General features: G+C 43.4%; 1 protein-coding gene across 3 annotated transcripts in view; it reads left to right on the top strand.

Annotated features, from left to right (window-relative positions):
- POLG (DNA polymerase gamma, catalytic subunit) overlaps positions 1-27961 on the top strand; it is a 796646-nt gene that overhangs the window by 444171 nt on the left and 324514 nt on the right. For all 3 annotated transcript variants that reach the window (XM_086958137.1, XM_086958139.1, XM_086958138.1), the window contains exons 11-12: positions 23963-24086; positions 25773-25856. In XM_086958137.1, the coding sequence (XP_086814263.1) occupies positions 23963-24086; positions 25773-25856 (208 nt within the window). The remainder of the gene's footprint in view (positions 1-23962; positions 24087-25772; positions 25857-27961) is intronic.

Consider the following 27961-nt stretch of genomic DNA (forward strand, 5'->3'; position numbering starts at 1 on the left):
TCTGTGCTGCAGCCTCTCCTGAATCCTGATTGGAATGTATTGTGGAGGTTGAACTTATGAGTTGTAACATGACACACTTCTTGATCGTTTTGCCTAAGACGGGGAGGTTGGTGATCGGTCTGAGGTTATTGAGATTATTTGGGTCAGCTCCTGATTTTTTCCTTAAATATCTTTTTATTGAAAAAATAACAAGACAATGGCATTGGAATAAAGAATTACAGAGCTTCTATCACATGATAAATACAAATGCTGAATTTGGGCCTATATGAACAAGACAGGTCTATGGTTCGGACTCAAGGGGATAGTGCCTCATCTTCCGTTGGTATCAAAGAAGCCACACAGATCTTCCCCCCATATGTATTCCATTTACCCCAGATTGAGGACCACGTCCTTGGACACCCCTGTGCAATATATAGTCTTTTCTCTAAACATGCACCAATCTATTTTTTTTTCCAGGTTAACAATGTAGGTGCCACATCCGACCCCCATTTTTGTGCAATATCCCGTTTTGCGGCAGTGAGGCCCAGTGTCACCCAGGTTTTCTCTGAGGCGTTGAGATCTGTGGGCTCCCATATGTTAAGGAGACACCGTTTAGCCTCGGGGATAATGTCTTTATGTAGGACTGCCCTGAAAGTTCTATGTACCCCTTGCCAGAACTGCTGGATGTGTTCACATTCCCATATGATGTGCATGTATGTGCCCACTTGCCCACACCTCCGACGCCATTCATCCTCCTCTCCCTCCCCATGCGTACCAGTTGAGGCCCTGAGACATAAATCCTATGAAGGATCTTGAGTTGGATATGTCTCAGTCGGGCGGAGATACTCACTTCTCGGGGGAGGCCACCGCCACCCGCCAATCCTCCTCATGTATCTCAAGGCCATCTCTCACCCAGCAATCCTTAAGTCTCTCAAGGGGGTCAGGGGTATTATTGATTAGCTTCTTATAAGTAAGAGAAATCACGTTTTGCGACAAGTAGCCATCAAGGAGCCTATCCTCTAGCGCAGAGGATTCAGGGAGCGACGTGCCCCTCGGTATAGCCGTCTATAAGGAGTGGCGGATCTGTAAATATCGGAAGGATTCTGTATCTGCTAGCTCGTATTGCTGTTGTAGTTTCTGAAACTCCACCACCTCCCCTTTGGACCAAAGATCTTCTATATGTGATATGCCAATGAGATCCCATCTATCAAAACCCTTGGAGGTCCTCAAATGCCCCAGACGTTCCGAGTCCCACAATGTAGTGGCCAGGGATAACTTACCACTCCACCACATACTCTTTTGGGTGTCATGCCAGATCTGTACTGTGTGTCTCGTGGGGCCAGTTAGTGGAATTTTCTTGTGGTATGAGTAAATTGCTTTATTATAGTTCCTACCCGGCAGAAGTCATCTGTCTATAGCATAGCATGGGTCCTGTGGGCTACGGTATGTGGCCTGGTTGAGGGCAATGAGGTGGGCAGCCCAGAAATACTTTTTAATGTCCGGTTGGTTTATATCGCCATCATACAAGTTGAGGACCAGTTTTTAAGTGCTATTCGGGGTCGTCCGTTCCAGAGCAATTCCCCCTGTAGCCCCTCAATCTCCCTGAAATAACTAGCTGGCACTGGTTGGGGGCGTTCTGTAAGGCATACAAGAAACGGGGCGGCTACATCATCTTAAAGGGAGATGCCCTTCCGAGGAGCGAGAGAGGCAGTGTCTTCCAAGTGGCAGTATCTCGCCACAGCTTTTGTAGAGGTGGGCGCAAGTTTCTTTCGAAGTGTAATTTGGGGTCAATAGTGATAAATATTCCCAAATAACGAAATCTACCATCGGCGGTCTGGATGTGACAATCGTTGGGCAGACTGTAGGGAGTTCCCTTAAGCACATACATTATTGATTAATCCCAATTAATCGAAAAACAGGAATGTCTCCCAAATGCCGTGAAGATATCCAGGATACACCTAAGCGACCTGCGGGGCGAGGCTAAAAAAAGTAGTATATCATCTGCATAAAGTGAGTTGCGATCCTCCCAGTCCGCTGACCATTTCAGACCTCAAACAACGGGGTCTCGTCGGATCCAGGCCGCCAGGGGCTCCAGGGATAGGGCAAATAATAAGGATGATAATGGGCACCCCTGCGGGTCCCTCGGCTTAATTCAAAGTTGCTAGAGCGTTGATTGTTAACCACTCCTTGCGCCTGCGGGGCCGCATACAGCAGTCTTATCCAGGATGTGAAAATAGGCCTGAATCCCAGCTTCTCAGGCACCGCCATTAGATAGGGTCACTCGAGGGTGTCAAATGCCATTGAGGCATCCAGGGAAAGTATAATTGCGTCCTCTTGGATCATGTCCACCCTTCCCAACACTCCATGCACCCGCTGCAGGTTAAGGGCTGTGTTTCGTTGAGAGCCCCTGTTTTTTTTAGGATGGGTGTGACTTGGCCAAGTTGGAGGTAGTCAGGAACATTGCCAAATGGGAAAGGGGCATCGTGCGTAGTGTGTGCTTCAAGTTCGCAATTATTTTGAAGACCTTTTTGTTTCTCTGATTTTATGAGTTATACCTCCTGTGGTATACTCCTAGCTCTCCTAGCAGATTGTGTCAATACTTTTGGGGGATATACTCTTGTTGTTAACCTTTCCACAGCTTTCACTTCTTCTAAACTATAGTCCTCCTTGCTAGAGCAGTTCCTTCTATACCTTACTAGTTCTCCAAACGGAATAGTCCTCCTGAATGTCATTGTCTCACGAACACCGCCTGCAGGAGGTTTATTTTGCACCATGACAATTCTTATAAAAGCCATGTTCATTCCGGGAATATTACGCATCATAGTATCTTTATCGATATAATGTCAAAAAACAATATAATCACTATTGATTATAGAATGTTTTTTTAATCCTTTTTGTTCAGACTCCAAGATCATTTAACCTATTCTAGCAATATATCACATCCTGTTTAACACTATAAAAGGAGTCTCCATTTGTGTTGCAATTGTGCTTACTTGATTCCTTGTTCCTGGATTCGTGGAATCTTCACCTTCTTCAGTTCTTCTCCCTCTCTTTTCCTTGCTTTTTCGCCTGAACGTTTGAAAGGTTTTCTGGTCTTCAGTTTTTTCCCTACCTGTTGGTGATTATTTTCCAGAGAAGTCCTAGACACACTGTTTAATTATGGTGTCTGGTTTTGTTCCTGGGAATAGAAGGCCGCTCCTACGTAACAAAACGACACCACAGCTGTCACCAAAATGGTCTACTTTTGACATTTTCCTTCCTCTGGGTCTTCAGAGTAATTGGTTGCGAATGAGTAAGGACCCAGATGAATTGGACTGCCATCACTCTATCCAAGTGTATGCAGCCGATTGGTAGCCAACTCTATCAGCAAAACCCATTGTATCCTTCATGAGGAAGTCAGTGATAGGCTTTGGACTGTAAGGCCTTTGCAAGTATCTTAGAGTATTCCGTTTAAGTAACGAAGTATATGTCTTAGTTGAGGCACACGCTCCCAGTTTACACATTAACCTTGACATCGCTAAGGGGTCGGTGCTACCCTGTGGGCATTATGGGGATCCTTCCTTCCTTCAGTGCCTATGCACTGACCAAGTTCATCAGGGCGCATGGACAGATTCTCGCTTTCTGTTCCTTTTCAAGTTTGTGTGGCTGGAGTGGGTGGCACCCAATCCCAACACCTCCTGCTGATGGTAGCTCCACAACCAAGCAACAGTTGAGCTGGCCTCCCACCAATGGAGCTTTGTATTTCTAGCTCGGTCAGGCCGGATCTTCTCACCAGTGGCTCATCTACTGCTCCAACTGTGCCATCTTAAGTCTTCTGCATGCCCACTCACAGCAGCCAGGATCACAGCCGAAGCATTGATTTTTAGAAGCAGTCTGGGTTTGCTTCAGGCCCTGAGCCGAGGATTCTGAGCCATAAGTCAAGCCTGATCAATCAATTACTGCAGGGCCCCCGGGAGAGACCCAGAAAGTGTTCTAATGAATCGCATGACAAGCCCTATTCCCTATATTTGACCACCATGTTGATGAAATCCTTCAGTTTGAAAACAGAGACTCACACAGCCAAATCACTGGGTTTTCTTCAGACTCATTAAAAAAATTCTTTCTGATGGATACTTCTAAATTCAGATTCCTCACCTTGTGAATATCTCCAGGCGCCAGACTGGATCTGGAGATTTTTCTCAGTATTTCCCTCACTCCTTGGTAGGTTGCATCGTGTGGCTCTGCGTCAACTCAGTACCACCGCAGGAAGGATGCCGGAGCCACATGTAGCCGCCACCGCTGGATGCTGACGTCAATTCCTTTCTTTCAGTGCTTTCCAACATGGATCCTCGCTCATTTTTCTGCTCTTTGGCAGAACTTATTTTGTCACAAAATGCTTTGCAGTGTGAAAGGGACATGTCTGTCTCTAAAACTACAAACCCTGGAAGGCCTGCCACAAGCAGATGTCTTGACAGACCCCCGCACCAGATATGTACCTGGTGTCTGGGTTCCGTACTCAATGAGATGTTTTGTGAAAACTGCACATAGAGGACCCCAAAGGCCATCCGAGATGGTGAAACCAAGCTCTACGTTTCTGAACATCGTCTGAAAAGCGCATAAGGTTCAGTCTCGCTCTAAGTTGAGGACACAATGGGTTCTCAAAGCTATTCTTGAAAGAGGTCCTATTCCCACTCCAAGTCGTCAGGTAGGTCGAAATCCAATAAATAACCTACGTCTAAACGTGACTCCCCTTCTTTCCGCCACTAAGGTTAGTGGAAGCTGTGTGGAACATCGGGTGCCACCCATTCTCAGTACTAGTGCCCAGCCACAAAGCCTATCCGTCAGCTCGCTCCAATCCAAATCAAATTCCTAGGTACTTAGGCAGTACCGCAACTGATCTAAGCCTTCAATGAGGCCATGTTGCATATATTCCTCACACTCTCAGCTCCCCCTGGTGAGTCTATAGGCCCAAGGATCCTAGGAGGCCTCCAGTTAGACTTCTAACTGTCCCAGATGCCAACTGCACCTCTTGACTGCGCTGCCGGCAAAACTAAACCCAACTCGGAGAGCTGACCAGATTCCCACTGGTTCCTCGCACGCCAACGCCACCAAAGCAAGAGGAAGAGCTGATTGTCTTTTTGGACTCAGAAGCTAATCCATCACGACCTCGACCAAACTTACGCTCACTTGTGCCAGAGACACATCCCAAGCAGCCCCATTCAGACTCAGATGGGATATTGCCACCACAGACCACATTTTTCACATCAAGACCCAAGATCGTGATGATGATTCCCAACTTTAGGAGGAAGAAAATCTTCTTTTGGACCTTCAAAATGCCAGTGCGTTACAAACGTCCCCTGCCACTGGCCCAAACTCTCCACCTGGCACTTTAGCAGAGGAGTCACTATATTTGCTTTGGTCATGAGGAGGGCTGTGAAAGTCCGCCGCCTCCAACTGTCATCAATGACAACTAATGTTCTCACAGAAGTCCTGCAACCTGGGCAGACGTCTTCAGAACCGCTCGCCATTCATCAGGTCCCTAACAGGTACTTTAATGGGCACTTGGTTCAAACCTGGATCTTGCCTGCCTGTGAATAGCCAAATTACCAGATGTGGCACAGATCGGCTGCAGTGAACTCATCGTTCCTCCTCCAGCACCATTCTCTCAAGAGCCTTGTTGTACAAGGTACTATGAGCAGGTTGAACCCTAACTCTTTTCCTACTAGGCACCAGATAGGGAATCCAAATGCATGGAGGCCTTTGGTGAAGAAAGTGTTCTAATCTGCTACCTTAGCCTTCAGATCAGTCAAATCTAGCTGCCTCTTATGACGTTACTCACAAGCAGTATGGGACCTGGAGAGCGAAATCTTTCCTGCGGTTCCTAATGAGTTTTGTTCCAATTTGCCTTAGATCATACAAAATGGGCAAGACACTGTGGAGTACGTCATCATATTGGGCTGGACACGACCAATTGTTTGGGTAGGGCAGTCAGTGCCAGCGCAGTGCTTTGCTGCCAAGCCTGGATGCGAACCATGGGCTTCTCCAGTGATGTCAGGCGTCACTGATGGACATGCCATTTCATGGCATTTGTCTCTCCCTAGGCCTTTCAGAGCTCATGCAGCTGTATCCCCAACAGTACTACCTTTCGCTTCGGAAGGGCCTCCAGCAGAGGCAGCGTCAGTGCCTGCCCCTGCAACAATAGATCTCCCTGTCATTTGAAGATAGAGGACGGGGATCTGATTGACGATGGCTAGGCCCTCAAGTGCAAAGCACTACCCAGTCTCCTACTCCCTGCCACCACTCCCAAACCTCATTAGCTTGTCCTTGGCGGCACATTGTCACCCTGTTAGAGACAGGATAAGTTATTACCTCCACGAGAAGCAAAGGACAACATTGGACAGATGAGTACTTCAAATTGTCCTGTATCGATAAGCCCTTTCCTGCCAACCGCTCCACATGAGCCACCTACACCACAGCAACTTCTGGAGGACCACTTGTGTTCTATAAAGTAATGTCTAGACTCTGCAGGACAAGGGAGTGATCGAACGGGTGCTGGCATCAGAAATGAGGACTGGATGCTACTCCCCATTACTTTCTAGACGCTGAAGAATGACTAAAGACTTCATCCTATTTTAAACCTTCACCTCTGAACTTCTTCCTTAAAAAGGACAAGTTCAAGATGCTCACTGTGGCCCAAGTTCTGTCTGCTTTTGATCCAGGAGACTGAATGGCGGCACTGGATTTACAGGACGCCGATTTCCATATCTCCATCCTGCAGTCCCACAGATGTTACCTGCAGTTCCAAGTGGGCCACAAGGATTTTTAGTTCTCTGTACTCCCCTTTAGCTTCACCACTGCCCCTTAAATGTTTTAGAAAGGGATGGTAGTGGTTGCTGAGGATAGTTGATTGGAAATACCAGTCTTTCCATACCTCATCGACTGACTGCTGAAGGAAGGCTTGCCTCAGTCAGTTATGGACTACCTCCAGACGACTGCTAACCTCCTGACATCTATGGGATTTTCGATCAATGAGCTGAAGTCCCACCTGACTCAATGGCAGAGTCTCCCCCCATCGGAGTTATTCTGGATACAGGGCAGTTTTAAGCCTATGCTACTCCTCAACAAGTCGGGGGCATTCAGAGCCTGGTACTGTAGTGTAGTTCCTATATTCCCAATAGGCTATGCGTATTGGAATAATATATTCTATAGAATTGACGTAGAACTGAGGTCGACTAGATCTCTATCGAATATATTAGACCTAATTATGAGAGCCAGCTAGCTCTGAGGTCACTAGAAACTTTCTCGAATAAACAAGAAGGAATTCGTTTCTGACAACCACATAAACATGACTACTTTGTTTCCCAAGAATAAAACGTATCTTCAGAGTCGTGGATACAATAGATAGATATTTTACCTAGTCAATCGTGCATGCTTCGTTTCATCAGAGGTGCAGAGAAATAGAGAGACGGGCGTTTTCAATAACAGTATTTATTGAACAGTCTTCTTTCTCATGCAGAAGAAATGAACTGCTACAATCGTAATACTGGCTGCAAAGTATAATATGTACAGCGAGAAGAGTATTCTAAAATAATACTGTAAAAGCATGGTATGGTTTCAAGGCCATAAAATACATACATAAATAACAACGGCTAAAAAGTACTCAACTGGTGCTCCTAAAATACGCCTACCCCAATGTACCTATCCTAAGTCTAGTACGCGGGAAGAAGTAAGTGTGGTGTAGCATAGGTTTAGTTTCTTTGCCAAGAATCTATCCAAGATTTCTCTTAGGGTCTTATCAGCTCCGTACCTTGGTTTTAGAATGAAGGAGGTCTGGTATCTCTGTCTCGGGACTCGTTTTCCGAACAACCCCGTGTAACGACCGGATTTTCGGACCAGATGGGATCAGCTCCTAGGAGCCCCTGTAACCCAGTCGGAACGTACTCACTTCCCTCCTTAGAACGTATTTACAATGGGTATAGATATATGTATGTACATCTCGTACCTAAAGATGGGGAAAATAGCAATAAACATGCATAGGTTTTTCTACAATATCCTATTCATACCAACTAGTCTCGCGGCCACTTAGGCCCAGACTAATCTACCCTAGGGCAGGTCTGATTATGTACCATTACACACTGATCACTCTCAGTGCTCACTCGACACGCAATCCGGCGTGTCTACACACGGGCCTGCAGTCCCAGTGCTCTCTCTCTCATCCGGTCCACAATCTGGCGGACCTACACACCGTGTCCTCCCGGTGCTCTCACTCACTTCCAACACGATCCACAATCCGGCGGATCTACACACCATGTCCTCCCGGTGCTCTCATTAACGCCGCGTACCAACGACGATCACTTTCCTATGAACACCTATGGAAGAAATCTCTCATTGTCTACTCAGGATAATACTACAATAATAAAAGTTAGTGCGGCTTTCCAAATTGAAATATGTACCTTCTGCTCTTGGCATCAAACGTTCCCCTTCTCCCTCATTGCTCAGTCACCTCTTACCTGACCGGGATTCACATCCGTTCATGCAAACAATGTCTGACTAGAAGACCAGGTTACCCTGATTGAACAAGAATACAAGGCACATGTCGGTTCACTAAGAACTGGGGTATTTTATTACAATGATTATAAACACAATACTATACGATAATATATATATATATTCTGCAAAGAAAAGTGAAAGGTTAGAATGTGCACACTATAGGGGAAAGGGCGGAGGTCACCTTATTAACGTGAAGTCGGGGTTCGGCAGTCATCTAGGTTCCCTTCTCGTCTCTGTGCCTTGGCTCGTCTCGGAATCACACCTTAGCAGTCATGAGTACACGTCTGCACCGCTATGCTCGATCTCCTCTGCTTCCCTCCAAGTCACTGGAACCTCTCTCGTTATTAGCTGCTGTCTCTCTCTGTCTCTGATCGCTCTGCGCTACTTCTCCTTCTCCTTCAGTCTTTCTCAGAGAGTCTCAGTTTCATGATCTGTCTCAGACTTCAAAATGGCGACTGTCTGCCTGGAAATAATTAATGGCATAGATGCTAACGGCTAGCTGCCGCCTACGAACTGACTGACTCACTGCCTAACACTTTCGCTAATATGGAAGCTTGTCCTTTCATGGAAAGTTACGGCCAGTAACCTGCCACCCACCAAATTCTTGTACCTCCCCGTACCAAGGACACATTCCCAGCCGTCCGGCCTGAAGTTGTGTCTTCGGAGTGGAGAAAAATACAGTCTTTCGATAAGGGCCAGCCTGAGCCGGTTCTCTCCAAGCGAACAACACTTCGAAACTAAAACATTACACTTGACCTAGAAAGCCTCTCAAGCTGCCGGGCAGAAAGCAAGATGGAGTCCCTCCCGTTTGAGGCCTACAAGGCCCGAAATAAGCATAACTCCATAGAAGGTATACTAACACTCTTGCAAAAGGACGGATCATCACTAATACTAATGAATCTATCCCCTAACTTACGTTTATAAGCCCTGATCTAAGGAAAAGGGTACGAAAATGCACTACTGTGCCTTATGGATAAGTCCTGTTTATAGTTCTAATCCCTGTACTAGAAGGGTAATAGGCTGGAGGCATCTTCCATCATCCTCCCTCCAAAGAGGGCCGAAAAAGTCGGTCAGAACACTTCACCCTTGACTCCAGTCTATTAACCATGTTCTATATGGAACTAACATCTGTGGAAGAATAATAAGAAACAAAATTAACTGATCTATTTCTCTTGCCAAATCTACAATATTGGAGTAGAGAAGGAATGCACTGAATAAAGCAGCAAACGGCTACCAAAATACAAATAGAAATCACAATACCCCCTAATATCTGTCGTAGAGGATGTAAGTCAGGTAACCAATTGAAGAGCCAGTCAAACCAACCCTGATCAATATGTTTTCTAACTTCTGCAGTCAAGTCGTGAAGTTTATCAATATGGGCTTGAATAGATTTGGTGTGGTCGGATAAGTTGAAGCAGCAAAGACCCTCAAAGTCAGAACAATCATGTCCATGCTTTAACAAGAGGTAGTCGATGGCTGCACGGTTCTGCAGAATTGCTCTGCGTTCACCCTGGGCATCTAATAACATGTCAGATAGAATGGTAGAGGTTTGATTAATCGATTTTACCATCCAACAGGCCATTTTACCAATGGACTTGGCGTTGTAAACTGCCAACGCCGGGACACCAATAATGGAAATAGCTAAACTTAGATATTCAGACTTAGAATAAAGATGAAGGGAAGAATCACAGTCCTCATGTAAAATCATTGAATCACGGATTAATCGGGAATGAGTATTGGGATGTGAAGAAAACATTAACAAACTCAGTCTGGTGATAGCACATGGACCGCCGGAAATATTTGCAGGAATATAGGGCCAGGAGGAATTCCCACAGGAAAATCACCAACCAGATGGCAACAACATCGTACGGTAATGGCTAGGAGCAACCAATATACGTTTGCATGTCATATTATTTTTAACAGAAACACATGAAGACGGGAGTCTTTGTAAGCATAGCAAACGTTGATGAGCTGAAAAAGAAGTGGCAGCATTTAACTTCAATCTGACACATTCAGTAATTGCTTTAGGATCACAGGTCAAAATAAAACATAAATCACCCTGCGTGATATTGTAGGTAGTAATTTGGGAATGAATCGGGGGATAGGAGTCTGAAAGAACAGTACACAAAGGGCAAAATTCGTGGGCCGCGAAATCGCTCAGAATAATTTTGGTTCGGGCACTCGATATATTGAAAATGTGCCGCAACTTTTCAGTGGAGGCAGGGACGGCAACCAAGCAGGTCGCTAAAATGTCAGTCACAGAACGCATAGGGGTAAGGCAGAAATGCGGAGAGTTAGTAACCCGTTTAGCAAGGGTGATCCAAAAGTTCGATGAAGAATCCCACGCAGCGAAGGAACGCGGAACTCGGGTTCTCCAATCAACCGAAGTCTGTGGGTCCTCTCCTCTCCCGGCGTAGCAGACCAAAAGGAGTCCAACGCCGGCACATCCTGCAGCAGCAGTCCAGAGAATTATCTGAAAGAAAATCAAATACAGGCATTATTCATTCTCGTAAATAACATTTGTCAGCCGGGACAGCTTCCCAGCTATCTTTCTCTGGTCTCATTACCAAAATGGTATTGTCATGACCGGTCGCAATGACTTCAGCCTGTTCAGGGGGATGTTTAGGCGATTGCACCCATATTTTCGCTCCAGGATTATCCGTAGATCCGAAGCCCTTTTGGCCTCGTACAGTTAGCAAAGTCGGAGCAACTCCTTTCTTAATCTCACCACTGAAAACAGGCGTAATTAGCAGCTGAGCAACACGGTCAGATTTTTTAAACGGTAAGTCAATCTCACTGCTATTCAGCAGGAGAACCTTAATCTCTCCCTGATAATCACTGTCAATCACTCCTCCGAGTACTTGAACACCTTTTAAGGCAAGGCCCGATCTAGGGGCAATCATTCCAAAACTTCCAGCTGGTATACAGACACCAACGCCTGTTTCAACAATTATTCGGTCCCTGCTCTTTAGGACAGTATCATTCATAGCATGCAGGTCCAAGCCTGCGGAACCTGGGGTTGCTCTGCAAGGAGCCGAAGCTCCGGGGGTAATTTCCCAATACATAACAGTATTACCAATGGTGTTGGGCTTTGCATCAACATTTGGAGGAAACAAACGCATTAAAGGAGATTCAGCATGCAACAAGGGACGATTATTCAGAATCAGCAATGCCTGGAGTAGAAAGTCCCTCCAGTTCTTGTAGTGTTCATCAGTCAACTTTCGTAATTGGTCCTTTAGCAAACCATTCATTCTCTCAATTAGGCCCGAAGCCTGCGGATAATATGGAATGTGAAACACCCATTCAATGTTATTCTCCACACAGAATTCCTGCACCAATCTTCCACGGAAATGGGATGCATTATCAGATTGAATTTGAAATGGAACACCATAATATAATATGAGTAATTCCAATGTTTTAATGGTATTGATTTGGGTAGCTTGTTTACAAGGGAAGGCCACTAAAAGGCCACTATAGGTATCAACAGCTGTACAAACATACTGACAATTTTTGCTCATAGGGAGCGGGCCAATATAATCAGTTTGCCAAATTTGAGCGGGCAATTTTCCTCGATGTAAATGGCCTTTAACAATATGAGGCACTTTTCTCTTTCTAGAATGTTGACAGATGGGACAATGCAGAATGATATCTTTAATGTAATTTAAAGGAATATGAATTCCTCGATCGGCAGCCCACCTGTTAGTGGCTCTCTCTCCAAAATGTCCTGCTTTCTGGTGGGCCCATTTCGCCAATCCTGCCAAATCAGAATCTTGCATGTCCACCACTGCCTCAGCAATTTTAGACTGTTCATCTGCAATGTTATGAAAGAATTTGTCAAGGGAGTCTATCGGGGTATGAGCATCCACATGAAAGATTGTCACAGTACTCTGTGGGAGCATTTCCCAAATTTCTTGCCATAATTCTTTTCCCCACAATTCTTTAGAATGCAATTCCCAATTATGAGAATGCCAAGTTGGTAACCATACCGCCAGTCCATTCGCTGTGGACCAGGAATCAGTGAAAATATGACATGTGCCAGGTAGTTCCTGTTTCAAAACTTGGTAAACTGCATACAATTCAGCATATTGACTACTCTTTCCGTCACCAGTTGTACTCAGTAATTTCTGCGTGATCAGGTTATAGGACACTGCTTTCCAATGCCGTTTCTCACCAATGAACCTCGCTGAACCATCCGTAAACCACACATGTTTTCTGTCCTCCGCGGACAAATCATCAAATGGCTTACCCCACTTGACAGGAGATTCCTGCACTACAGGTACGGAGCAATCACTTCCAGTTTCGTTCGATGGCACCTGCGCCACTCGCTCATGTAACACTGCCACACCTTTCGGACCCACACGTGCCCTGTCCTGAATGTACCATTTCCACTTAATCACGCTCGCCTCTTGAGCATGTCCAATACGATGGGATTTCGGCGAACTCAAAACCCACTGTATGATAGGAATTTCAGGTCTCAAAATCACAGCATGACCCAAGGTCAATTGCTTGGTATCCACCAGAGCCCAATAACATGCAAGCAACTGTTTCTCAAAAGGCGTATAACGCTCACCAGCCTCAGGCAACTTTTTAGTCCAAAAACCTAATGGCACTTTTTGTCTGCCCTGCTTTTGCCACAAACTCCAATTGGCATACAGACCTTCGACAGACACATTCAAATCCACATCACCCTCGCCCACAGGCCACAGATCCAAGGCGTACTGAATTGCTTCTTTCGCCAAATTAAAAGCATTCTGTTGCGGTTCACCCCATTCAAACGCATTCTTTTTACGAGTGACTTGATATAGGGGAGCCAAAATCTGACTCAAATGGGGAATATGTTGACGCCAAAAACCAAACAAGCCAATGAAACTCTGAGCTTCTTTCCTATTCCTTGGAACTGCAAAGTCTAAGATTTTTCGTTTTACCTGCGGGATCACTTCTCTGTGACCTCCATGCCAATTGATGCCTAAAAATTTAACATTTTGGGATGGACCTTGTAACTTATCAGGATTAATTTCCCAACCTTTTGCACGTAAGCAGTCAAGGATCTGATCTAATTGGGTCTGGACATGATCTTGTGTCTCACCTTGAATTAAGATGTCGTCAATATAATGAGACACTTGAATTTGCGGATGTACAGTCACTTCGGACAAATGTTCCGCCACCAGCCGGTGACAGATCGTGGGACTATGTACATAACCTTGAGGAAGACTTCTAAACGTCATTTGACGTCCATTCCAGGTAAAACTGAATTGTTCCTGACACTCGGGGGCAATCGGAATCGAAAAGAAAGCATTAGCAATATCAATGGACGCATACCATGTACCTGGATGCTTCTGAATTCTTTGAATTAAAGTAACAATGTCTGGCACTGCAACAGTCAAACGAGGTGTGTGTTTGTTCAGCTCTCGATAATCAACAGTCATGCGCCAAGAGTTATCACTCTTGCGCACAGGCCAAACGGGATTATTCCAAGCAGAAGTAACCGGAGTTATAACTCCTGCATCAACCAAATCCTGAATTGTGGCACTAATTTCTTCATGACCACCTGGAATACGATATTGTTTCTGAGAAACCACTTTCGTAGCTTGGGGAATCTTTATGGGGGGCATCCATAAACGGCCAACCCGTACGGGCCTGGACGATATGTAATGCTTAGTTCCAAATTGATAACAACCATCATCCAAATGCAAAGTCATTCCTTTCAAAATATCTATTCCAATTATATATTCCAAAAGCGGTACAACTAACACAGAATATTCTTTACGGGGAATTCTACCAATTTTCATCTCAAGTGTAGTCTGCACTGCGGGGGTCTCTTTTCCACCTAAACCAGTAATAGTGAAAAATTGTCCTTTAAATTTCTTAGATTTACCATGAATTAAAGTGGCCTCCGCTCCTGTATCTACCAATGCTCGGGCCCTTTGGATATTACGATGTTTCCAAAAAATTTCAATATCTACATAGGGTCTGTTGTCTCTGTGGGCCCACCTGCGTACCGGAGCTTGACCTATTTCCTAGTCATTTTTATTGTGGTATGTCAACCAAGACAAATCAGGATAAATACTCTCAGGTTTCTTGGGAATCAGAATGTCCTGCTCATATCCATCTCTATTACGAAACCGATTTTTGTCATTTTCAAAGTATTGTGAATTACGATCCGAAAGCTTGTGGCGATCCTCCCTTCTCCTCAACTCAGGGGAATAACCTCTTTCATCTCTGTGTCTGTTGGAGACACGATCATCTCTCCCCCTTTCTCTGTCCCCCTCTCTCACCCTTACGTTCTCACGACGAGGGGATACATCACGTTCATAGCGCCGTTCATCACGGCGATCAGCATCCACACGACGCCTCTCATCACCACTGTCATCAGAACCACGGTCACAATCATTCTTTCGCACACGACGGGCACCCGCCTTCCGATCTAAACCACGCTTACGAAATATGTCCCATAAGCGATTATTAGGTTCACCATCAATGTCCTTCCTCTTCACACCATCAGCCAATAGCGCAAGAAACATATCACGTCTAGAGAACTTATAATCCCCAGCGGTACGACCCTCAGGTCGAGATTGTCTCTCAGGTTCAAACCATTCACCCAACTCACCAAGCTGACGAACAGATTCAAGCACCATAGACAAAGGATTGCCAGTCTGATTGATTAATAGAGTCATCATAACCTGTTTATAAGCAACAGGGGAAGAACGGATAATGCGATTGCGTACGGAAGATGTTAATAGACCATCCAACAACCTGTCAGAAGTACTGAGAAAAATCGCAGTCTTCATCACTTCCTCTTTCAAACGTTGCGACGCATCGCGCAAAGTGTACCACGGTACCAAGTGTACCGACAGGCCAGTCAGATTCAGTAGGGTATTTATGGTTACAGCCATCATTCGCAAGTTGGAGCAGACTAATTTGGCCAGCACCATTATAATTCCGAAAATGATCTTGTACAGTAGAATCGGAACTCAAAGAGCAAAATCGCAAACAATCACCAGCATCAAGCATGATGCCAGCAGCACCCAATTCATATAGGCGTACCATCCATGTAAGCAAAGTTTCACCGGGCCGTTGTCGAAATCGTTGTAAAATGTCACTAACCTCCTGTTGAGTAAAATCTTCAATACTATCCAAATGAATACCATTCGGCATACCAGGAGCCTGTTGCAATTTGCGTCGAAAAACAGGGTGAGCAGAAAGCTCCGGAAGAGCCTCCGAAGAAGCCCGGTCCTCAGATTTAGATGAACAATCAGGGCGAGATACGTCATCAGAAAGGGAAAAGCGACCACGGTCGCTAGAAATATCGTCATTGGCACAAGAAGCAGATTTACAATCACGTCCGGAGCGAGAAGACTCGCGCTTATCACCCTCCCCAGCCGAGGAGCCAGAATCATTCGAATCCCAGATATTACCATCCCACTCATCGGGGTTCCAATCCAGTCCGGCTTTTGCCACGACCAGACGCACTTTCCGTGTAGAAACACGACCACGACGGTGTCTGTATTTGTATTTCGCAATGCGCACAGCAGCCCTTTCGGCTGTAGTTTGATAAGTCTCAAGTTTGTCGACAAGCAATTTATTCTGACATCGCAAAAGAGTATGCGCATTCTGCACTTCAACAAACTTCTCTTCCATATCCACAAACCGCTTCTGCAATTTAACAAACTTCTCATGAAGCATTCTGTATGCAGTCAGCACAATCCAACCTCTGCGTCCTAAAATAGGAAGCTCATCACCCTTCACTGCTGGAGCTTTTTGCAAGCAAGAAACCACATCAGCAGGCTCCGCCTGCTCCAAACAAGAAGTCCAATTCTCACTCAAACCAGTAGAATCGGCCCACTCACGGGCCAAGGCCTCGTAAGGCGTTGATTCCCAGTCGGGAATTTCAGCAGGCAATTTAAAAGTAGATTTTCGAAAACATTTTTACACACAAAAAATATATACACAATTATCAACAAAGAAAATACGTACGAGCCGAGCGCAAACCAACAAGATCAAAACAATACAGCGCACACAGGCTTCGTAAACAGTTTGTGACGCCAGATGTAACGACCGGATTTTCGGACCAGATGGGATCAGCTCCTAGGAGCTCCTCTAACCCAGTCGGAACGTACTCACTTCCCTCCTTAGAACGTATTTACAATGGGTATAGATATATGTATGTACATCTCGTACCTAAGGATGGGGAAAATAGCAATAAACATGCATAGGTTTTTCTACAATATCCTATTCATACCAACTAGTCTCGCGGCCACTTAGGCCCAGACTAATCTACCCTAGACCAGGTCTGATTATGTACCATTACACACTGATCATTCTCAGTGCTCACTCGACACGCAATCCGGCGTGTCTACACACGGGCCTGCAGTCCCAGTGCTCTCTCTCTCATCCGGTCCACAATCTGGCGGACCTACACACCGTGTCCTCCCGGTGCTCTCACTCACTTCCAACACGATCCACAATCCGGCGGATCTACACACCGTGTCCTCCCGGTGCTCTCATTAACGCTGCGTACCAACGACGATCACTTTCCTATGAACACCTATGGAAGAAATCTCTCATTGTCTACTCAGGATAATACTACAATAATAAAAGTTAGTGCGGCTTTCCAAATTGAAATATGTACCTTCTGCTTTTGGCATCAAACGTTCCCATTCTCCCTCATTGCTCAGTCACCTCTTACATGACCGGGATTCACATCCGTTCATGCAAACAATGTCTGACTAGAAGACCAGGTTACCCTGATTGAACAAGAATACAAGGCACATGTCGGTTCACTAAGAACTGGGGTATTTTATTACAATGATTATAAACACAAACTATACGATAATATATATATATTCTGCAAAGAAAAGTGAAAGGTTAGAATGTGCACACTATAGGGGAAAGGGCGGAGGTCACTTTATTAACCTGAAGTCGGGGTTCGGCAGTCATCTAGGTTCCCTTCTCGTCTCTGTGCCTTGGCTCGTCTCGGAATCACACCTTAGCAGTCACGAGTACACGTCTGCACCGCTATGCTCAATCTCCTCTGCTTCCCTCCAAGTCACTGGAACCTCTCTCGTTATTAGCTGCTGTCTCTCTCTGTCTCTGATCGCTCTGCGCTACTTCTCCTGCTCCTTCAGTCTTTCTCAGAGAGTCTCAGTTTCATGATCTGTCTCAGACTTCAAAATGCCTGGAAATAATTAATGGCATAGATGCTAACGGCTAGCTGCCGCCTACGAACTGACTGACTCACTGCCTTACACTTTCGCTAATATGGAAGCTTGTCCTTTCATGGAAAGTTACGGCCAGTAACCTGCCGCCCACCAAATTCTTGTACCTCCCCGTACCAAGGACACGTTCCCAGCCGGCCGGCCTGAAGTTGTGTCTTCGGAGTGGAGAAAAATACAGTCTTTCGATAAGGGCCAGCCTGAGCCGGTTCTCTCCAAGCGAACAACACTTCGAAACTAAAACATTACACTTGACCTAGAAAGCCTCTCAAGCTGCCGGGCAGAAAGCAAGATGGAGTCTCTCCCGTTTGAGGCCTACAAGGCCCGAAATAAGCATAACCCCATAGAAGGTGTACTAACACTCTTGCAAAAGGACGGATCATCACTAATACTAATGAATCTATCCCCTAACTTAAGTTTATAAGCCCTGATGTAAGGAAAAGGGTACGAAAATGCACTACTGTGCCTTATGGATAAGTCCTGTTTATAGTTCTAATCCCTGTACTAGAAGGGTAATAGGCTGGAGGCATCTTCCATTATTCTCCCTCCAAAGAGGGCCGAAAAAGTCGGTCAGAACACCCCGCAAGGGAAGCTTGGAAACACTGGAGCTGGATTCTCACCTAGAGAAAGGCAGCCTCTCTGTCAGTGCCTCAGCTGGAGGGTTGACGTCCTTCGGCACTTGCTGTATCAGCTGCGTCGGGCAAGTAGATAGTCGAGCTGCTCCGAACCACCGTGTCTTGCTAGAGCAAGTGAAGGCATATTTATAACTTGAAGGTGTCTAGTTTGACGTAAAGTTGGACATAATAACATCATCAAAGAAGCCCAAAGGAATGGTATTTCTTTGAAAACTCCATGAGTTCTTGGACAAATCAATATTCAAGCAACTGGTGGTTCCCTAGCAGCTTAAGCTGATTTTCCAAGAAATCGTTGTGGCTTTTCGAAACTGGTGGAAGTAGCCATGCCTGTATTTGGACTGCATGGGCTATGTCTAAATATGAGTATGATTTATATGCCTATATAAGGGCAAGGTGATTTTTACCTATATTAGGGCATGAATCTGGAAAATTACACTCGCTTCCTAAAACGCTACACAACACCCACTCCACTTTATTATGTTCGAGGTCATTCAAAGAATATATTATGATATTTGAAATGCTATCCGAATGAATCACGAATTTACATTTATGAAAATGGCTCTAAAATACAGAGGAAAAGGTCGATACCATTCCATAGTAGAATATAAAAACTGTTTTGGTTGTGGACATGGTCAAATAATGTCTCTAGGAAGTATTGAAAGAATTCTAGTTCTCTAAGAATAGTTCTACTTTAAGCAGATTACTTTGTGCCCATAAAAAGTTAAATTTTTGGAAAAAATGAAAAAGTCAAATCGTAGAAAAATAGTTCCAAAGTTAGAGGTTTTGTTTCGAAAAATGAAGGCCGAATTCAGAGTCTCTCACAACACTGTGTGCCAACTTTTACAAGTCGGTTTCATTGTTAGGAGAAAAACATCACATCTTCTAAGTCTGTGAAGAATTCATCTATCATTGTAGGTGAGAGTTGGATTACCTGGCTTAGCAGGTCAATAGTTCACAGATGAGAAGCATCGCTGTCAGCGTCAGTCTTGTTAGCAGTGCTTGAAGTTGATGGTACCTGTGCGCCTGTCGCCTCACGTATCTCACTGGCAGTAACTTCCGTCTGCGAGATTTCAACGAAAGCTGTCATCAGGATTGGTAGCCGCTAGGGACAACACAGTGCATAAGCCGTTACTGGTCCAAGCAAAGTATCAACATCCATAGGCATGACCGATGGTAGCGTAAGACAGATGTCTAAAACGCATTCTTCTCCACATAGCAGACAGCACAGAACAGGTAAGATGCAATCTTGCCAGATTGGTCTGAATGACAAAAAACATGTGGTATTCAGCTCTCTTAAAGGAGTTAATTCCAAAATGTTGATGATGCGCTCACAACACTTCATTGCTAGTAGAGTATTCTCCACTGTGAACTGGGTGTCGGTGAATTGGCTTGCCATATCGGAGCAGAAGGAGCAAAAATAGTATCCCTGATGCGAGTCCCAAAACGAGAGGCAGGCTGCCGAACACAGAGTGCACAAAGTTTGGAAAAATGCCAAGGACTGCTTCAAAAGGTGCTAACTGTCCCGAAAAACTGTCTTAAATGTACAATACCACTGGTATCAGACATGTTTAAGATACGACCTAACATTTCTGCGAATTGAATGGGGCAGTTTGTTGATAATAGGGCATGTATCTCTGCAGAGGACCTTGCAACTTGCAGATCCCACATTTCGAGGTCAGTGGCACAGTTTTTTGTAAAAGAATGGCTTTCAGTCTGCTTAAAGTATCAATTCGTATAAAAGAGATGTTCAGTGAAGGCCTTAACGGCGACTCCCCGTCTGTCTTGCTTTTAGGATACAATGCTTGCATACAGCAAGTGACCCTGGCTGACACAGTTACGAGATAGGCAATTCCTGGCATCATTCCACAACAGCTGTGATCATTCAATATTATGTAGCTTCCGTTGGAAAGCTGCCTAAAAATTGGATCTATCACCACTGCCGAAGAACCTTGCAGGTGGCAGGATAAGTTGGTTGAAGAACCATTGCAGGCTCCATGTAAGTTAATACCCTGACATAAAAGTGTACCACTTAGTGCGCTTTTGCAATTTGAACCACTAAGAAATACTTATTTTCCCCCACTCCAACATCTGTGTGTGTATATGGTAAATCCCAGGTTGACTTGATGTATTCTTTACCCAACCTTTCATACAGGCCCGCTGGTATGTGTTTCAAGCAATATTGAAACTGGAAAATCGTCACTGGCAAGCTAATGGTGCCATGTATTATCCATTCTGGTGCTGGTTTCTCTGAAACGGTCAATGGTAATCTTTCCAGTTTTTCTATTCTCAGTACCGTATAGTCTGCTTCCCTCTATGCCAAAGAGATTTGTTTATCTGTAAGGTTAAATCCAGTAAACAATAACGTGGTGTTGATTAGACGCCAAGGCACATAGCCTGAACGAAGATTTTGTAACGTCCAGCCTAGCAGCATTATAGAACGCAATTGAGACTGTCCATTTTGTAATATGAGCAAGTCCTGTTCCATCTATTATGTCTATGGCAGAGGATACAATACTGTCCAAAGAATAAATTCTGGATGACAGAGTCGTTAACCCATTGTCAACTACAGAGAGTGTTTTCTCTAAATTAATACGATCAATTTCTCGTATTCGTTCTGCAGTTTCCATTTGCGTGATTTTCCATGCTTCATTATAAGCAGCATAGATACCGGCGTATATGAAGCGTTTAGGAGGCTCTTGTAAGAAGTCCCTCAAATCAACGCCATCTTTAAGTAAAGTTAAGTGTTGTTTTATATCTGGTAGTGTGGATTTTTGAAGCCACTCAAGGCATAGTTTTCCCACACTATATGTTGTTACTATCCCTGGATGTTGGCTCTGGACATATCTTTGATCTGGCCTAGTGAATGCGAACCCTTGTGTCTTGTTCAGGAATATATCTTGACAGTTGTTTGTGTCTGTGGACCAGATTAACCATTTTTTCCAATCAGGATCAGTTCTGTTCTGTTGTAAAATATATTTTACGTCTACCTCCTCATCTGTAGTGTCATTACTATCAGGTGTGGGTTTAGGTATGGACGGTTTGTTTAAATCTTTTATCTTAGCTAAGCCAAGACAAGATGTCTGTAGAACAGTGTCATTTAAAAACATTATTTCTTCAGGGATGATGCAGGCTCTGAATAAAGCTTCTAATCCCTGCACCTGCCAGTCTTTTGTGCCCCAGACAGTTTTTGTCTCAATGTTGTCTTTCCAAAAGTCAAAACCTAAGGTGGACAAGCGAGCATTAAAGGCCACAGAATAAATTTGCTTAGTGTTAGTCAACATACTTTTCATTCCTGTCTTGTTAACATTTTTAAAGTAAAATGTTTCTGCATTCGAGACGTTAAAACCTGAGAAGTATGAAAAATTTTCATAGAATGTTTTTGAGCTACCTTTTGGTGGCGTTGGACAATGTTCCCATTGATTATACGTATAAACATTTCTAGGGTTTGCAGATTTGTGCAAATAATGATGACCATATTGGTTATAACAATACATTTGTTCATAATCTGATTAACCTTGTAAGTATTCATGTTTTGTAAATTTTGCTGACATTTCTAAGTCTGCCATCATATTATTAACAGTCTCAAAGTCCTAATCATCAGAAAATGTGCTGAGTGAAACAAAGTCACTCAAGGAAACCTTGAATTGATGTTGAATCTTCAACAGCTCCGCAGGATTGGAAATGCCATAATCAGTTCTGTCCCCGGCTATACTACCAGGTATAGGAATGGGTGTGATGTTCACTGATGACAAGTCTCTTTGTTCACAATGAGATGATTTGTGTGGCTTCAGGAGCAAGTTGATGTTCTTACTTGCTGTGTCCATTTTACTATATTTTCCATTTATCAGCATTCCCAAAGATACGAGTGTTATGATTTATTGATTGATTGAAAATACGCCTAACACAATCCAAAGTTCAACCCATGGTGAAACCAGAAACGTTTTTTCAAGTTGATGAACAAGTTCTGTTACTTGTTCTTTAAAAGTCTTATTTGCTGGTGTTGTTTCAGGCTCACTGGGATCCTCGGAAAACGTATCAAAGTTGATAAAATAGCCAGAGGCAGTTCTGTCAATTGTAGGGATTGCATCAGGATTAGTTGAAATCGCTGGAGCTACCTGATCTTTTGTCATATTAGTATAGTCAGATGCTATATCATTGTAGACAGGTGTTTCTTGACGAACTGTTATTTGGGGTTCAAGAGTTACAAGTTCCATGGCTTTGTTGCATAGTCCTTCTTTTCGTACTGCTGATTCTTTAAAGGTGATGAGTCTCTCAGTTTGAACCTCTTGGATAGTAGCCAGATTTGGTCGTCTGCTACACCTTTGAAGTCCACTGGGCCTACTACTTATGATCGGCCACATGATGTGGTTTTCCCAGGTCGATGGACGTGAACCTGTTCTCCTTTCTTCCAGCAAGGGACATTAACACTGTTCTTGATCCGTCGATTGCTAAGACAGGTACTGGTTTTCTGTAAGAAGGCCCAAATTCCTTCTTGTCCGCGATCTTTTCTCTGACTAGATCCCCAATCTTTGGAATCCAAGCAGGTCTTGCTGGGATGGGTGGTTTTTCTTCAGTGGTCGTTGGCTTCTGTATTGTGTTGCTTAGACTTCTTCTTTAGTCCTGTAAAACAGCCAAACGGTCTTTGATATCAAAGGGTTTTTGTTCTACCTCTGAAGTATGACGATCGAGGTCTTCGACAATCATTCTAGTACCAAAAAGGATTTCATATGGAGGGATTCCACCCAGAGAATTTATTGGCATACGTTGGACACTTATTAGATTTTCCAAGAAATCGTTGTGGCTTTTCGGAACTGGTGGAAGTAGCCATGCCTGTATTTGGGCTGCATGGGCTATGTCTAAATATGGATATGATTTCTATGCTTATATAAGGGCAATGTGATTTGTACCTATATAAGGGCATGAATCGGGAAAATTACACTCGCGTCCTAAAACGCTTCACAACAGTACTTATGTTTCAAACTTTGACCTGGGTCTCCGTGAGAATGAATCTGATTCTTCTTGACTTCTTTCATCCTGCAAATGCAGGTGTCTCCAACCAATCGATTATGAGCTACCAGTAGCTCCCAGACTCCTTCATAGTAGCTCACAGCCTTGTGTTCATTTTTAATTAAGTACAAGATCATATTTTCCTGATGAAGTTAAGGAAAGACTCTGAATATTTTACATTATTACCTTCAGGCTGCAGATAGCAGGTCCTGAAAATGAGCATTGCTCCGTCAGATTTATGACCCTGGCTGAGGCACAGAGGTGGAAAACTGAAGCACTGAGGTATTTAACTCTTAAATAAAAGCCATTGTCAACTAAGTAATGGAGCTGTGAGCAAAATTATGTATCTGAATTCCTTTAAATGGGATAAAATTAAAAGTTACCTTAATCATTAGGTTAACTCTTCATTTTAATTTTCTCCCCTTTCAAAATATCTCATTTACAAACAGCAGGCCTTGCTGGGAGATTGAAATTAGTGTGAAAAAAACAGCCAAATCTGAGAATGTTAAACTAAAGCAATATGTTGAATAAGTGCCACTAAATTATACATGCTTGTTTATAGGCATCTTATTTGGTGCTTGTCTTATTTACTTATCTTAGAGTTGCTGAGAACTTGTACATGGAGAATTGCAAAAAGAAGGGGAAAGAGCAGAAAGACAATCGCGACAGCCCCTCTCTCCAGGAGGAATTCATACTAACCGATGGCAGCAGCATATGGGAAAAGGTAACGTGTGTGTGTATTCCATTACAAGGGAGGCCAGATTGTATTTTCCTGGTTCGGAATTCTGGGAACTGTCATGCACATTTCAGGACTTAACTTCTGTCTAACATTGATTAGAGACCAGTAATAATTTCTACTTGTCACCTTTGTTTTTCCACATCATTTGCAACAAGATACCTGGCACGCACTTTTGGAAATTAAAGTGCTATTAAAGTACACTAAACACTTAAGATAACTTTCAGATTGAACGCGTTATGCATTTTGCACAGTTCCCTTCACAAGAAGGGTCTCATTCTGCTGAGACCAATAGCCACTCCCTACATCCTTGAAAGGTCCCTGAGATCTTCCTCAGCCCTGCGGACTGCAGGTCCCCAAATGTACGAGAGCTCATTTGGGTGGCCGCTCCTTCTCACACCAAGCTCCCTGGCTGTGGAACTCTGTTCCGCTCTATCTTCGCAAGCTACAGTGTGAGCTGTCTTTCCACAGGTCATTGAAAACCTGGCTTTTTGGTAAATTAGCTCTCTGATGACTATTCCAGCGCTGAGAGGCCTTCTGGTAGCCATGCGCTTTACAAGACCTACAGAATAGAATAGACAAATAACTTGGGGCAAATCGTCATCCTAGAAACTCTTGCTACTGTACTTTGGTAAACACCCTTTTAAGGATAAAACTGTAGTCCGCTCAACTGTAGGAGGGCCAATTCAGTAAGGTGAGTCTATGCTCAATCTAATGGATCTTAAATAGTGCTGACAAACCTCCTGAGTCTTGAGCCTAAAAATGTCAAATGATGATTAAATTTTTTTTTTATCTACTGTGGGATAGATCTTCTGACTCAGAAGCATGACAACTGTTCTTCCTCACTGACAGCCTAGTATTGGTGTACTATGTATTCTGCAAATAAAACGTAATCCTCCTTCACAAGACCCTGCATACAATGCTCTGAAGAGCGCAATAATTTGCTTCTCATTTGGTACTGCCTTAATAAACACCGGACATTGCAGGTGCCAACAATTTCTCTCTTTTCTGAATTGTGAAAGATGCATTTCCCACATCTGGTTTGGGGCAGCTCGCTTTTGTGAAAATTGCTTACCTAACCGTGGTTTTCACCACTAAATTCTACCATAACATTTAATGCAGCATGGACCACCATTCCTACAACAGTTCCCTACAGTGGTTTTGATCTGTTAACTGTGAAATGACAGATCACTTTTTTGCTTTTGGTATTTTTTTGAGTGTTTGTAGTTTATGTTGTCCGGGTTTTACTGCAGAGAGTTATCTAATAAAGTGTGGGGGAAGTGATAACTGCACTCTAAACAAGTAAATGAAAATACATTAATTAAAACCAACTTCTTGAGGCTAAGAAGGTATTAACAGGTCTGTTTATCATGTCCATTTACCTGCATCCATAAGGTCTTTAAACTAATTTCAAAGCCTGATGCATAATCATTCAAATGTTGATATTTATTTGAAAAAGCGTATCATCGTTTTGCAAAGTAGCAGAAGGATAGTGAATAGAAGACAAGAGTGTTGGAACTAATTGATTAATTTGTGATTTTCAGTAAAGTAAATTCAAGCCAGGATTGGAGGAAGGGAGTTTCTTTCAAAATTCCATCCCAATGTTACTTTGTATATGTCTACTTCAAGATAGAAAATGAGAACAAAACTAATGTTTGTAATTCTATTTTCCAGGTAGAAGAGCTGAGTCGGCAAGATATTGAGCCAGGGTTAGAGGATGTGTACTCTGGGTCTCTGAAGAAAGTTAACTCACGACAGGTAGCAATTTTTGGCTGTGTATCAAGTGATGAAGCATTTCTTTGAAGTAAAATCTTTCTTCCAAGTTGTCAGTGTGTCCCTGTTGCTACATATGTGGCAGGGATGTCAGAGCTCTTCCATTCAGTGTGAGGAGGATTGCATATGTAGCAAGGTTTTATCCTACACACAAAGATAAGCAACGTTTAATCGAGGATAGTTTCCGAATTTGCACCTATACTTCATTGGGTCATTATATGGACAAATCCCCAAGCCACATTCTGTAGAGCGGTCATTTCAGATTGTCTCCAACTGGATAATTGGGGCTCTATACCATTGTTGAAATACATTGACACAATCTTTCAAGTGCTGAGGTTGTCTCCATTGTTCTGGTCTCCGATTAAGTTACAGAAAGGAGACAAATCTAGGATAAAAAATCTCTTTTTGTAACGTTCTGCTGAGGTATGAACGCAGAAGGAGCTGGCCAAGAGCTCTGTAGTCCTTGCCAGCTCAGAGTCCCTTCTTTAGCATTCTCTTGATCTAACACAATGGGAAAGCTTCCTTCTGTTCCGTTTTATAATGGTATGGTTGTTATGGCGGCTTAAGAGTTTTAGAATGCCAACTGACGCCTTGGGAGGCCCCTCCGGGGATTGTCCCTGTCATGGAGTTTCCTCACAATCACTAATGCATTACATACTTTTTTTGTAATTATTTTAGTTATGCCTTGAGACTCTTCTAGAAACCGCTTTTAAAATCATAGGATTACCGTGACCAGGTCTTGCACAAATTGCAATCATTTCCAATTATCTGTCAGGGTATGTTGTTTCCTTAAAACAGCTATTTTATCTATGAAAACTATGGACGAATAGTACTGCCTGTTTTAAAATGTTTTATTCTGATTTCATATATTTGCTGTACTTGATTAGTTAATGTTTTATAGATGCACCGTGTACTTTATATGCGGATATTCAAATTGTTTAAAGGACTTATGCGCTGTATTTATTTTTTGCTTTATGGTTATTGGATCATTTATCTTATAAATTCTTTTGAGGTTGATGGAGTTATTTGTTTTATAACCATTTAATTGCTCTGTATTCTTTCTGTCTTTTATGGCCGAATAAAATGAATGAATGATTGTAACATATATTGTCAGTTCCAAACATTTTTAACTTCCCCTATCTCAATATGAATATCTTTATATTGTGATATGGTTAGAGTTTACCTTGGTTAACATTTGAGAAGGTGATCAACAGCCGTACACTTACAACAAACAACGTATATAGTTGCCATTTTAGTGCTGTCTTAGATTGAGGCCCACACGTGCTTTCTTTTTACTACATATTTTATTGGAGATATTTGCATGTTTCTTCTAAAATATTACCTGATATCCAGCTAGGAATCCTACAGTGAAGTCATTCTTTTTAAGTAAAAGCACAGTGAAGGATGTCTGCCTTTTCTGCAGTCAGTTAAACTCACGTTTAGTACTACCCCCTTGCCCTAAAAGGATCCCTCCCTTGCTCCAAATTCCTATCCTACCTCCTAGTGAAAAGCCTCAAGAGTGGTGTATAAAACTGTGCCCTCAGAGATTCTCTACCTAATATCCACAAGGGTAGGGATTCTAAGAAATCCAGACAGGAATGCATTCCTAGCCCTGAGCCTATATCCAGATTACCAGGTTTGTAGCCAGAGTATCCTTCAGTTTAAATATGCAAATAAACTGTGACATAAGCCATAAAGAGTTTATGTATGTATAACATTTAATGCATCTTGACCGTGCTCAAGTGATCACACAGTATGTGAGAATTAAAAGAAACGAGACTGTATATTACATACAGGCAATAAAACAGCTGATATATCAGTTGTTCTATGCACCGCTTGTGTCAGATATCTAAAGAACAGAAGAATATATTTAAAGAAAGATGTCATTTGAAATCTACTTTTGAGTAATTGCCATTGGTTCACCTATAACTGAGTATCCAACAAGGAATCGTTTTTTTATGTGTGCTTATTGTCCTGGTTCCAAGTGGTTTGTGGACAAACCCCGTTGCTTATTACAGAGTATTCTTCAGTATCCCTGGAGCCTTCTACTACCAATGCCATGCCAGTTCTGATGTGCTCTTCAATGTTGG

This window comes from Lissotriton vulgaris, chromosome 2_1 (assembly GCF_964263255.1).
Source record: "Lissotriton vulgaris chromosome 2_1, aLisVul1.2, whole genome shotgun sequence".
In the NCBI taxonomy this organism is placed as follows: domain Eukaryota; kingdom Metazoa; phylum Chordata; class Amphibia; order Caudata; family Salamandridae; genus Lissotriton; species Lissotriton vulgaris.